Source organism: Loxodonta africana, chromosome 6, assembly GCF_030014295.1.
Source record: "Loxodonta africana isolate mLoxAfr1 chromosome 6, mLoxAfr1.hap2, whole genome shotgun sequence".
Taxonomy (NCBI): domain Eukaryota; kingdom Metazoa; phylum Chordata; class Mammalia; order Proboscidea; family Elephantidae; genus Loxodonta; species Loxodonta africana.
The window spans coordinates 125,643,272-125,657,145 of record NC_087347.1 but is presented as its reverse complement, the minus strand read 5'-3'; the positions used below and the strand labels follow the sequence as shown (position 1 = coordinate 125,657,145).

General features: G+C 40.2%; 1 protein-coding gene across 4 annotated transcripts in view; it reads right to left on the bottom strand.

Moving 5' to 3' along the window:
- RALB (RAS like proto-oncogene B) overlaps positions 1 to 13,874 on the bottom strand; it is a 68,195-nt gene that overhangs the window by 2,429 nt on the left and 51,892 nt on the right. For 3 of the 4 annotated variants that reach the window (XM_064287306.1, XM_064287307.1, XM_064287305.1), the window contains 3 exons: positions 5,392 to 5,600; positions 3,852 to 3,932; positions 1,766 to 1,943 (listed from right to left, as the gene is read on the bottom strand). In XM_064287306.1, coding sequence (XP_064143376.1) covers positions 1,766 to 1,943; positions 3,852 to 3,932; positions 5,392 to 5,600 — 468 coding nt within the window. The remainder of the gene's footprint in view (positions 1 to 1,765; positions 1,944 to 3,851; positions 3,933 to 5,391; positions 5,601 to 13,874) is intronic. The other variant, XM_003416696.4, reaches the window with a different exon arrangement.

Here is a 13,874-nt window from a genome sequence, read left to right as displayed (position 1 = left end):
TAGGCCCTTACCTTTGGACAAGCACACCAAACCACAAGCTTCTCTCTTATTTGCACAGACAGACCTTCTTTTCCTTGCCCTTTGGATCAAGCTCCCTGCCTGTGTGGGACTTGCCTGCATTGTCTACCAGCAACAAGCAGAACTCCCCTGGGATCAGGCCTCTCAGGAAAGCACACGCCCATAACAGCAGCAGAGAATAGCTTCAAATGTTACAGGTTTTTTCTTTTTGTTCCAAGAGCAAAAGGCCGGAGGAGGGGAAGGGAAGGTGTCCAAAGTAAAATGATGACAAAGTTGTTCATCGGCTGATCTTATCAACAACCTTCTTTGGTGCAAATTGTTTACAAGTGACTACAATGCTGCCAGTCACAAGTTTCTTCTGGTTCCTGTTTGGCAGGTCAGGCTGGTCCAATGGAGGAGGGGGAAATGACAAGCCTGCGTGCAGCTGTCCCCCTTTTCCACCCCACCCCCATCCCTTCAAAGAAGTATATATCCATTCTCCCATGCCGGGAAAGTCTTCCTGAGTTGTTTAAAAAGGAAGGATATGTCTAGATTTCCCGTGTGGCTTCTACAGCTAGGACACAGTTCAGAAGAAAGAAAGAGATGTGGACCAGCACCAGAATCAACCTAAGAGGTGAGGTAACAGTGTGAAGTGAAAGTAGCTAACAACCTAACACTGCCCACTCAGACAACGGCTAAACAGATTTATGGTGTTACAGAGGCCCCAAAAGTGCTTCTAAAGTGACTCCTCCAATCCCAGCATCTGAAGCACCAACGTACCCCTGGCGTCACCTCAAGCTGGGGTAAAACTGGGTTATAAATCTCTCTCTTCAGATAAGAAACCTGGGAGAATTATTTCTTCACAAGGAACAGAAGTGGAAGGAGAGATCTGGGGGATTCAGACACTGACGCTGAGTGACACACAGCAGACCTATCCGCTCTTCAGCTCCCAAGAGGTACGTGTTTAGGTTTTAGGAGCATGGATTATGAAACAAGGGGGTGAAGGCAGAAGGGAAAGCTTGATCGTTCAGGTTGCCTACTTTATCTGTGTGGCAACGTCTCGAGCCTTAATTGTGTGTGTGTGTGTGTGTGTGCGTGCGCGCGCACAACAGCCATCCCCAGTAGGTGAATTTGCAGGTTGTTGTCAACATTGATCATTGTCAAGGTCATCCTTTCATTAGCTCAGAGATTTGAATGAGAAAGTGTGCTTGGGATGGAATGAAGAGAGACAAGGAGAAAGAAATGATTCCTGGCAATTAGTGGCTAAGTTATAAAGACAAAACCGCAGAACCTTGGCTCTGTCAGTGGACAATAAGTTTCAAAGAATAAATCTAACCAGCAACTCAGAGCAAAATCAAGAAAGCATGTTTCTTTCCAGGCCACTTCTTGTGGAGCCTCCCACGAAGCAGCCCGAGACATCCAGCCTGCTACCAGAGAACAACCAGCCTAGGAAGATGAAAGAGCACAGGGAAGCTACTTAGGTCAGTCTTCCAAGTAAAACCTTCACAGGCCAATGGCCTCATCCTACCATGCTTCCCAGAGCTATGTCAACATTAAATACACTCTAACAAAGCTTCAGGACAAAACAAAAAGACTCTGGGTTTTTCAAAATCCAGGGTCAAGCTCTTCCAACACTCTTCATGATAATGGCATCAACATCTGGAGAAATCAGTCTTGCCGTGTTCCCATAAAACCAATGGGCAAGAGGTCTACACTCTGCTGTTTCTCAAGTCAGCTTCAAAGAGAAGCACTGGGGGCACTCGCCTACCTTGTCCACGTTGGCGCGCGTCTTAGCTGACGTCTCCACATACTGCACACCCCACTCTTCAGCTTTACTCCTGGCCTCCTCAATGGGCACCTGCCTCCGCTCCTCTAAGTCAGACTTGTTTCCCACCACGAGCAGCGGGATTTTATCTTCTTCAGCCTTAACACGGAGGATTTGTTCCCTAAGGTATACATCAAAAATACAACAGCTAAGAAAGCTATAGTAAGAACCCAGGGTTGTCAACCCACCTAAAATGAAAAGCTTTCCTAAGGCATGAAAACAAATGTCTACATTTAGGGCCTATTCCAAGGAAGCACTCCCTAGCTGTGGTCATAAACTAAACCAAAACCAAACCAAACCTGTGGCTGTCAGGTCGATTCCAACTCGTAGTGACCCTATAGACAGAGTAGAACTGCTCCACAGGGTTTCCAAGGAGCGGCTGGTGGGTTCGAACTCCCGATCTTTTGGTTAGCAGCTGAGCTCTCAGCCACTGAGCCACCAGGCTCCAGTCATAAACCAGACAAGTGCTTTCTCAGGTCTGGTTTTCGGTTTGCTTGCATCAGAATTACCTTGGGTGCTTGTTATGAATGCAGATCTCTGGGCTCAACAGTAGTGCTAGTGAAGCCGATGCCTGAATAGGGGTCCAGGAATCTGCATTTCAAAGGACCCCCAAGATATAAGCATTTTTTATAATACAGAAAAAGTGAACCTCTGCGATAAAAGCAGCCAAAAGAAGTAGCTCCATAAAATGCTTAACTATGCCTCCTGAAAAAGTGGGATGATATCATTCTGAGAGTTATGAAACCCACTGTTTTTCAAATGGAAGGCGGCCTATTAGAGGGTCATGAAGTCAATTTATGGATCACAACCAGAAGTGTTTTTGTTTTGTTTTGTTCCAGTGAAATGGAATATTACAGAATAGAACAGCCCAGAACAGAAACTGATACCAGAGGGAACCTCAGTCTGTTTGGTTGACACTTGGGTTTCGCTTCTATCTACATGTGTGTACATACTACCTCCCCCCATACACACACAGTTTGCACAGTAAATGTTACACGTGACAGATGGGGACAGTTATGTGAGATCATAATCCTACTTCAACGTGCATTATTTTTCTTCTACAAAGTGAGAAAAAAAAATATTCCAAGCCCTATGGAAAAGTACTTTTAAAATATCTTCTCCAAAAAACTTACTGGCAGCGCATTAAATTGTGCCTCTACTAAAAATAACCAGTTATCTAAAATTATTATATCAAAACCAAATATGAAGAAAATAAATATTAAATATTCTGCTTCCAACATTTTGGCCCAGTGGAGACATCTCTGCTTCTACATTCCAGGAGTCCCCTTCAAAAATGTACCTTGTGGAGATTTACACTAACTTTTACCTGATGTAGAGTAACACTTCACAATAATTAAAATGTTTAAAAAATTTTTCATGTAGCTAATTTAAGTACCAAATAGCAAATATTTTAAGATAAGCAAAAAACGAGAAAAACAAGTAGGTACTAAAAATTTGCCTCTTAAATAGCTTTGTTATTCCCTACATTTCAACAGGGGTCAAAGAACATGATATATTTAAAATTATGTGATCAATACATACTATGAAAAATAAAAACTGATAGCCTTCTGGCTCCTTAGTCTTGTGAGGCATGTAAAATTATCTCATTAACAAACATTAAAAACATGGGAATTCTAGTCTCTTGTGACAAGCCTATTTTTCCAGTTCACAGAATACTCTCCAGGGAGTTTCAAGGAGGACAGAGTCCATCAATGTTTCATTTTACATTGGGGCCTTTCCATTTAGAAGATAAATATAGAAATGTTGTGTTTTACACATGTTAACAGGCATAAAATAAAGTGACTGAGATTAACCACAAAAGTCTAGATAATCCACCTCCATCCCTCTGAGATACCTGGGCAGCTCTGGGACTTGTATCTAAATGTCAAGAGTGCAAGTCAAAAGAATTAGCTTCCCCTTCTTTTTGATTTAGGCATTCATCTGTCCTTTTTCTAATATAACAACCAAAATCCTTCCCCAAGCTGAGATGAGATTCTGCTACAACTCTATCAGAGTGTACAAATACTACCTGTGTGCACGTGGTAACCCAGGGCAGGGTAGCATCCTCTGCTCTCTGGAGATGACTCTTCTACTGCCTGACACTTCTTTCCTGGTGAGTCATGGGGCAATGGGAAACCAAAAGCCTCAGGACAGGGAACAAAATAAGGAAGTGTGTGCATCTGTCCTGTTTTACCCTCCAGGAGGCATAAAAAATAGAATTAAAAATCTATACATTATGTAGATGCAGATACAATGTAAGTATGTGGGCTATATCCAAACATAGAAACCTCTAGGTATGTCTTAAAAGTTGGAAAATTAATACAATTTCTCATAGTGAGTTCTAGTGATTTCACTGATCACCTCAGCATACACACTATAAGTCCAGAGAACTGAAATATTCGACTCCTTAAAGACTTGAAACTATGAGGCATAAGAACTGAGGCACTGCCTCGTTACCGTCCACTCTCTTTGTGGGTTTACCTATGTCCACCCCCTGAGGCCTCCCCGGCTCAGTGATGCTTCCTTCCAAATCCTGGGGGGACATTAAGCTTCCTCATTTTCATGCTGGCTGAGCACCTTACTTTCTGACCAGAACTCGCTAAAGAATGAAAAAAAATTACCGTTTTTTTTTTTCCTTTTTAGTTCACTGTTAGATTCTAATTTCAATCCGGATAGATATGTTTATAAGGAGGGTAGATTAAAAAAATAAAATAAAAATTGTGTAAGAGAAAGTGGAAGGCTATGTATGAGGTAAAGAAAGAGATACAGATGAGAAAAATTATACTGAAAAGGCCTAAAAATTCTTAATACAAAATGCACTTAAGATCTTTAACTACCACATTTTATAAATGACTGCTAACAGTGAATGTTCTGCTTTCTGCACGCACCGCGTGTCATGCTGGGAGAGGGCCCGGCGACACCACATAACGATGGGCAGCCAGGGTTCCTGCCCTTAGGGAATTCACGGTCCAGTGCACCATTTCATTTCGTTAACTAACAACCGTGTTTTCAGATAAGGAAACGATCTCCAACGTTAAACAAATGTGCCCACAGCCACGAAGCTAGCAAGTGGCAGAGCAGGGATTCAAACCCAAGTCTGTCTGATTCCAGCACCCAGATTCTCTCCACTTACCTATACTAAATGTCCTTACTTAGTTGAGTCACACTGACTCAAATCTTTCATTCTCTGCCACTGTTTCATAAACGCCAAAATAGATCAAAATTGTTACTTTTCTAGTAAAATTATAAAAAAGATAGTTACATCTTATCCCTTTCTCTTGTGATTGAATTATAGGTTCTTAGGTATACAGAACACTTTCACCCTCTTTCAGAAACAACAAGATTTTAATATTCAGAAATCACAAACAGGGAAGCCCAGAGAGAACAACAAACGGTGGACTCTAATGCGCCAGGATTTGGAAAGCCATAGGAATTCTTCCTCATACCAAGCTTGGCCCTCTACTACTACACGCAGTCATGGAACCCCAAGTTCTTCTAAGTCTGGGCTGCATGAAAGAAAGAAAATAGCCCCCATGTTGGAAGAGTTGACTATTTCATTTCAAACATACCTGAATTCGGCCGTTGCTGTAAAGGACTCATGTTCTGTGATTGAGAACACTAAGAGAAAGCCTTCCCCGCTCCGAAAGTAGTTGTCTCGAATGGCTGCATAGTCCTCCTGACCCGCAGTGTCCAGAATATCTATCTGGACTTCTTCACCATCAAGAACCACTTTCTTTCTGTAACTGTCAGCTTTGGTAGGTTCATAGTCTTCTACAAACTGAGGAAACAAAGAAAGAACGTTATCAATAACCAACAAAGTTTTAAGAAGCCTAAAATCTGCAAAAAATAAAATGCATGGGTACTTTTCCTATAATCAACTGAGTGGGTATTGAGTGTCTATAGCTATCACACTGTGAGAGGCACTATAAAATAACAATAAGTCATTATATAACATTTTGGGTCTTTGTAGCTCTTGGTTCTACCATTTTTTTTTAAACAACAGGGGCAGATACCCCATTTCCAGATGAAAAAAATTAAGCACAAAGAACACTTGGAAATATTATGCCAGTATGAAATTATAATAAAAATATTGGCAAGGATGAGAAGCAGCTCTCACTCATAACCAATGAAAGTAGAAAACTCATCCAAAAGGTAATTGGACAAGAGGTACCAAGAGGCTTAAATAACTACACAACATGATCAGCTACACAAAATGATAAAGAAATGGGCCAAAGATTAAATGTTAAAAATGAAACCACTGGAGCACTAGAAGGAAATATGGGTGAATGCCTTCATTACCTTGAAGCAAGGAGGGCCACTTTAACTAAAACCCAGAAGCCATATAACAAAAAACTGATAAATTAAACTATATAAAAATTAAAAATAAATTTCTATATGGCATACACACAATAAACACAAAAGCAAATGACAAACAGAAAAAAAAAATTAGAACTGTATGAGAAAGAGCTAATCTGTTTAAATATATAGAGTTCCTAGATACAGAATTAGGAAAGAAAAAAAAAGTGAGAGAAGAACAATCCAATGGGAAAAAATGGGTAACACACATAAACAGATAATTTACAGAAAAATAAATACACATGACCCTAAACATATAAAAAGCTGTTCGTCCTCACTAATGAAAGAAATGCAAATTAAAACTATAAAAGACACTATTTTTCACCTACCAGACCAACAAAAATCCAAAAATTTGACAACATACTGTAGAAGAAAGGTACTTTTTTACATTGCTAGTGAAGGTAAAAATGGTACAACCCTGATGGATATCTAATAAAATCAGAGAAGCACTTAAACTCCGTCCCAGCAATCCTGCTTCTAGAAATCTAATATGCAGAGACACCTCAAAGAAGTATACAAGGTTATTCACTGTAGCACTGTATGTAATACCAAAAGATTAAACACCACCCAAATGCCCAGTAATAAGGATCACATAATGAAATAGTATGCGGCTATAAAAAAATGAGGAAGATAACCACGTATGAATATGGAGAGAGCTTCAGAATATAGTAGTCTACCTTTGCTCAAGGAAAATAGGGAGAGTAAAGAATAAGAGTATGCATGTGTGCCAAACAGTCGACAATTAGTTTAAAACAAAGATGAGAATGTAAGGGGGCAGGGAAACTAAATTAATGGAAATGAAACAACCAGAATGGATATAATGAGCATGTTCATGCATTGAGAAGAATGTGATCAATATCACCGAACAACCTGTATAGAGACTACTGAATGGGAACCTAAACTGCTGTGTAAACCTTCACCGAAAACACAAAATATTTTTTTAAAAAAGAATATGTATATGTGTGTGTACACGTGTATATACATATATGTGAACGTATGCATGTATTTGCATTTTCTAAATTTTTTAAAGGCACCCAGGAAGGACAAACAAATGAATTTAAAAGTTGTCAAATTGAAAAACTGAAGTAAATGAAGCTAACTGCATATTAAATTGGTAATGTAGTGACACACAGAAGGAATTTATTCAAGAGACTTTAGAACAGAATATTTTTTTATTGTGCTTTAGATGAAGGTTTACAGAGCAAATCAGTTTCTCATTAAACAATTACTACACATATTATTTTGTGACATTAGTTGCCAATCCCTTCTTGATCTTGTGTTTTCCATTACCAGCTTTTCTGTTCCCTCCTGCCTCCTCAGCCTTGCCCCTGGGCTGGTGTGTCCATTTAGTCTCATTTTGTCTAATCTTTGGCTGAAGGGTGAACCTCAGGAGTGACTTCAGTCATGAATTAAAAGGGTGTCTGGGGGCCATACTCTCAGGGTTCCTCCAGTGTATGTCAGACCAATAAGTGTGGTCTTTTTTTGTGAGTTAGAATTTTGTTCTACATTTTTCTCCAGCTTTCTCCGGGACCCTCTATTGTGATCCGTGTCAGAGCACTCAGTGGTGGTAGCCAAGTAGAACAGAATATTTTGATACAACACATTCTATTTAAGAAGACTAAAGGCAAAAAAATTTGAAAAAAATGTTAAACTTCCCTCAATGATGTATTATTTATAATAATGATATATTTTCCTTAGATTGTGTTATAAATTAATTATGTTAATAATGTTAGAAATCAAGCTATTCAGAAAAAAGATAACTTAATGACAACAACACACTATTAACATTGAATTGATACTGGGATAACTGGCTGTCCAATGCAAAAGAATGAAGTTGGACTTCTACTTCATATGACATATAAAATTTAACTCGAAATGGATCAAAGATTTAAATGTAAGAGCTGAAATTATAAAAACTCTCAGAAGAAAACATACATGTAAATCTCTGTGACCCTGGATTAGGCAGGTTTTTTCAGGTATGACACAAAAAGCAAAAAAGACAAAAGAAAAAATAAATAAATTAGGCTTCATCAAAATTTAGAACTTTCATGCTTCAAAGACACTAACCAAGGAAGTGAAAAGACAACTATAGGACAGAGTAGAACTGGCCTATAGGGTTTCCAAGACTGTAAATCTTATGGAAACAGGCTGCCACACGTTTCTCCCACGGAGCAGCTGGTGGGTATGGACCTCCAACTTTTTGGTTAGCAGCCAAGCACTTAACCACTGTGCAACCAGGGCTCCCAGAGTTACCATAAACAAAAACCCATTGCTGTTGAGTCGATTCCAACTCATAGCAACCCTATAGGACGGAGCAGAACTGCCCCATAGAGTTTCCAAGGAGCGCCTGGTGGATTTGAACTGCCGACCTTTAGGTTAGCAGCTGTAGCACTTAACCACTACACCACCAGGGTTTCCAGAGTTACCATATGATCTGCAATTGGACTCCTAAGTATATACCTAGGAGAGCTGAAAACATGGGTACATGAAAATTTGTACACAAACATTCATAGCAACATTATTTATAATAGCCAAAAAGTGGAAACAAATGTCCATCACCTGATGAATGAATAAGCAAAATATGGTATGTCCATACAATGGAATATTATTCAATAATAAAAACTAATGAAATACTAATGCATGTTACAACATAGGTGAACCTTAAAACTATTACGTTAACTAAAAGAAATCAGACACAAAAGACATATACTGTATAGCTCCATTTTTATGAAATGTCCAGAATAAGCAAATCTATAGAGACAGAAGTAGATTAGTGGCTGGAGGGAGGGAAGAATGGGGAGTCACTGCTTAACGAGTAAGGGGTTTCTTTTTGAGTGATGAAAATATTCTGGAATTAGATGGTGGTGATGATTGCACAACATTGTGAATATACTAACAACCACTGAATTGTACGTTTTAAAGCAGTGAATTTTATGGTATGTGAATTACATACCAATTTTTTAAAAAAAGAAATGAAGTACTGATACATGCTACAACATGAATGAACCTTTAAAATATTATGCTAAGTGAAAGAAACTAGACACAAAAGGCCCCATATTATATGATTCTGTTTATGTGAATTGCCCAGAATAGGCAAATCTAGAGACAAAAAGTAGATTAGTGGTTACCAGGGGCCAGAGTTGGGAAGGTGGAAAAAGTACACAAAAAGAAGGAAACTCTTCAAGTCCATGCAGAAGAAACATTCATGCAAAAACTGATCAAAGGGTGTTCATAGCAATCCTTGATCAAAAGGAGGGAATAAGTAAGAGCAAGTAAACTGAGGCACTTGACTAAAGTAAAAACGGCTACATTAGAGCTTGGGGCCCAACTCCATCTTGCCTTTCTTTTATTATATGAAAATCCCTAATTCATTCCTTAAGGCCTATAACTAAAAGTAAACTAAAGAAAGTTTTTCGTTTTTTTTTTTTTTTTCTTTTCTCTGTGATTAAGTTGAGAGAATAACAATAAACTGTTCCATAGGTGCTGAAACAATGTCTCAGGAAGAAGACCTTGATGCTTACTCTTATCTGAGTCTCCTAGGCAACTACTGACAAGGAAAATTTCACTTAGCAAGCTGTTTCTAAGAGAGAAATGTCCTGTAACCTCACCACCACCCCCAGCCTCCGCTTCCAGTAAACTTCCCTCGTGTTAATCTAAGTTTGTAATGTCCAATCAAAATACTGCACCTCAAGTTCTTTGTTCTCACCCTTTAAAATGTCTCCGCAGCTTCACTATTTTGGAAGCATTTGTTCACTCTGTAAAATCAGAAGTTTTCCCCAGTCCAGATGGTTACTGAACTTTCAATAAATCTCCTTACTTTCCTTTAACTGAGTAAACATTTATTACTTTTAGACAGTGCTAAGAGAAAAGGGAGCTTATTATTGGGACATTAGATTATAACCCCAATGTTTCTTTTCAGCTAGAAAAAGGAAATCACCAAATTCTTTTCATCTATGAGCATGAACCATACAGATTCTCTCGGCCTTGCAGGGCTGCATATAAATCAGTTTCAGATGCCCAGGACCCACAAATCTAGGACAAATGATACAGGAACCCCTTGTTATCAAGCCTAAGCTCACCGACCAGCGATGGAAAGTTTGAAGTGGCTGCTGCTGAAGCCTCACCATCACCAACCTCACTTCCCCAGAAAAGGCAAAGAGCTAAAAAGTCAAGTATCTTAGGCCAAGTATAAAATGGTTAAAATCCCCCTCCACCACAACGGTATACTTCCCTCCAATTTTTCTCAAAGTTAAAACTAAGGCAAAAATAAAGGCTTCAGGATCTGTGCTCCTTCCATAATTCAATATCACCATATAATAAAAAAAAAAAAACTAAACGTAAAGCTTCGGACTAAGAACAGAGCTCTAATGACCCATGAGACTTTAGATAACTGGCATCCCCTAGTATGGGACTCAGTTTCCTTTTCTGTAAACTCAGGCTGGACTGGGTGATGTCTCACGCAGGAGTTTTCACACTTGGCCACACATCAGGATCATCCGGAAAGATTCATAAAATAAAGAGTCGCAGCTCTCAATTCCAGGAATGTGATCTAAAAGGTATTCTTTTAAAAGGACCCCAGGAGATCCCACGATCAGCTAGGTTTGGGAATCACTGCTCCCTCTTCAAGCTCCAAAATGATAATTGTAGAACTATACTGTCCAATATAGTAGGTACTGGCTACATTTCAAATGTTCGATAGCTCCATGCGGCTCCTCAATACTGGACAGTATAAAACATTTTCATCATCATACAAGGTTCTATTAGACATCACTGTTTCAAAAAATCAATTAACGACCCCAAAATACACATCGCTTCATCTCTATTCTTTCCGCACCTTGCTTTTATTTTACCATTTCTCTATTAACTGCTGTTTTCTGGTCCTCTAATATGTCAGCCCTGAGAAAAATATGCAAAGGTCAAGCATAGCTTTCCTTGATTCTGTGAGGAAGGAGAAGAGAAAAAAACTCTTGTGTATGCATCTTTTCTCTCCCCCTCTTGGCATACGGGGGCAATGGTGGTTCAGTGGTAGAATTTTCCCCTTTCATGAAGAAACTTGGTTTAATTCCTTGTCAATGCACTTCATATATAGCCACCACCCATCTGTCAGTGGAGGCTTGCATGTTGCTATGATGCTGAACAGATTTCAGCAGAGTTTTCAGACTAAGACTAGGAAGAAAGGCTTGGCAATCTACTTTCGAAAATCAGCCAATGAAAACCCTGTACATCACAACAGTCCTATCTGCAACCAATCGTGGGGCTGGCGCAGGACTGAGCAGCTTTTCGTTTCATTGTGCATGGGGTCTCCATGAGTTGGGGACTGACTAGACAGCAGTTAATAACAACTTGCCATATGCACACATATAAACATATATAACAAAATGACATCTCCAGGCTAAGCTCTCCTAGTCTTCTATGGCTAGACTTCTAAGGTTTCAGCAGACATGCTGAGCAGAATGGATTCCAGTCTCAAAGTAAAGTTGGGCCTCAGTTTCTGAGCTTACACTTAGAGTTGGCTTCCTGGGGCCTCTTAATCACCCACACTGTAATCTTCCCCTCCAACCTGACATAGCTCTGCCTCTAATCCAGGGTTTCTCACCCTCAGTACCACTGATATTTTGGGCCAGATAATTCTTTGTTGTGGAGGGGTGGGTGGGTGCAGTGCTGTCCGGGGCAGTGTCCCTGGCTTCTACCCACTAGAGGCTAGTAGCACCTCTCACAGTTGTGACAACGAATAATGTCTGCAGACATTGTCAAATATTCCCTGGAGGGTACAACCCTGCTCTAATCCTATCTCCCTCATCCTAATTCCCCTTCTTGCCTTCTGTTACAGAAGAAAAATAAGGGACTTTTAATAAGCAAATTACAGGCTATTAAGCAGAAACAAGTAAACAAAAAAGATTTCCAAAGTGGGCTTCCCAACTTGCCTCTCTTCTCTTATGCAAAAACGTTTTGGGTAAATTGGGCAGATTATGCTAGAATGTTTCACTGTAGCCCCTACCAATAAGACACAGAAAAGCAGGCATCAAAAACTAAAGCTTTTTGTTGTAAAATACAGGGGGTACGACTCAGGAGGAGTTCCAGGTTTTGGCCTGAGGCTTACTCATTTTGGAGGCCTATAGGGTCGCTATGAGCTGGGGATCTACTCAGTGGCAACAGGTTTGGCTTGGGTTTTTGGTACATTGTGATAAAGAAAACCTGGTGGCATGGTGGTTAAGAGCTACAGCTGTTAACCAAAAGGTTGGCAGTTTGAATCCACCAGGCACTCCTTGGAAACTCTATGGGGCAGTTCTACTCTGTTCTACATGGCCAGTATGAGTGGGAATCGACTTGATGGCAGTGGGTTTGGTCTGTTTTTTATGTTGGAATTGACTCGACAGCAAGCAATTTTTTGGTTTGGACTTTACAAAATTACACATATGATATTGGGTACGAAAGTGAGTATTTATCTATAATGAGAAAAGAAATCACAATCCATCATAAAGTTTTAAAAACTGACAAGCACTGTGGCAGACACACCCTAAGGTGATCCTCCATGAGTCACGATTCACTAGGAACGGATGAACTGTGACTGCTTCTAACTAACAGAACGTGACAAAGGTGATAGACTACTTCTGTGACCCTGAGCAGACTGGAGAGAGACTCCTTTAAGAAGCGGGCTACTAAGTTGTGAACAGCCTAGAAAATGGGCCACACACCAGGGAGCGGCCAGCCACCCCCAGGAGCTAAGGGCCTCTGTCTTATAACGGCAAGGACCTGAAGTCCACCAACAACCAGCCAGCTTGGAGGAAGACCTGAGCCTCAAATGAGACGACAGCCCAGCACAAACCTAGACTGCAGTCTATGATGCCCTGAGCAGAGGACCCAGCTAAGGACATATGACTCCCTGACCCGCGGAAACTGTCAGATGCTAAACGTGTGTTGTTTTAAGCTGCTAAATTTGTGGTAATTTGCTACACAGCAATAGAAAACTAAATACCACTAACATCACAAAATCCAGCAAAATAACATATTTTTATTAACTACCTAAGTTAACTCTAGAATACCTTCTTAATTTTTTTCTTTTGCTGTATACTGTTTGATTACCTTATGTTATGGATTGAATTGTACCTCCCAAAAATGTATGTTGAAGCCCTAACCCCTGTACCTATGAATGTGATCTTGTTTGGAAACAGGGGTTTTCTTTTGTTACATTAATGAGGTCATGGGGGTGGTAGGGTGGGTCCTAAACCTAGTCCCTTCTGAGTGGTGTCTCATAAAGGGGAGTAGAGACTCAGAGACACACACATAGGAGAGGCAGAAGCATGTACAAACAGCAAAGGAAGAGCCACTGGAAACGAGGAGAGAGGCCCACGGAAGGAGCCAGCATGGCTGAAACCCTGATTTGGACTTTAAGCCTCTAAAACTGCAAGAAAATAAACTACTGTTCTTCAAAGCCACTCACTTTGTGGTCGTTTGTTATAGCAGCCCTAGGAACCTAAATACCTTGTCACAGGCCAATTGTTTTGTCATATTTCCTATCCAAGCCCGTTGCCACCAAGTCAGTTTTGACTCACTGCAGCCCTACAGGAGAGAGTAGAACTGCCCCACAGGGTTTCCAAGGAGTGGCTGGTGGATTTGAATTGCTGACCTTGTGGTTAGCAGCTGAGCTCTTAACCACTGTACTACCAAGGGTCCAGTATTTCCTATAGAAAATTAA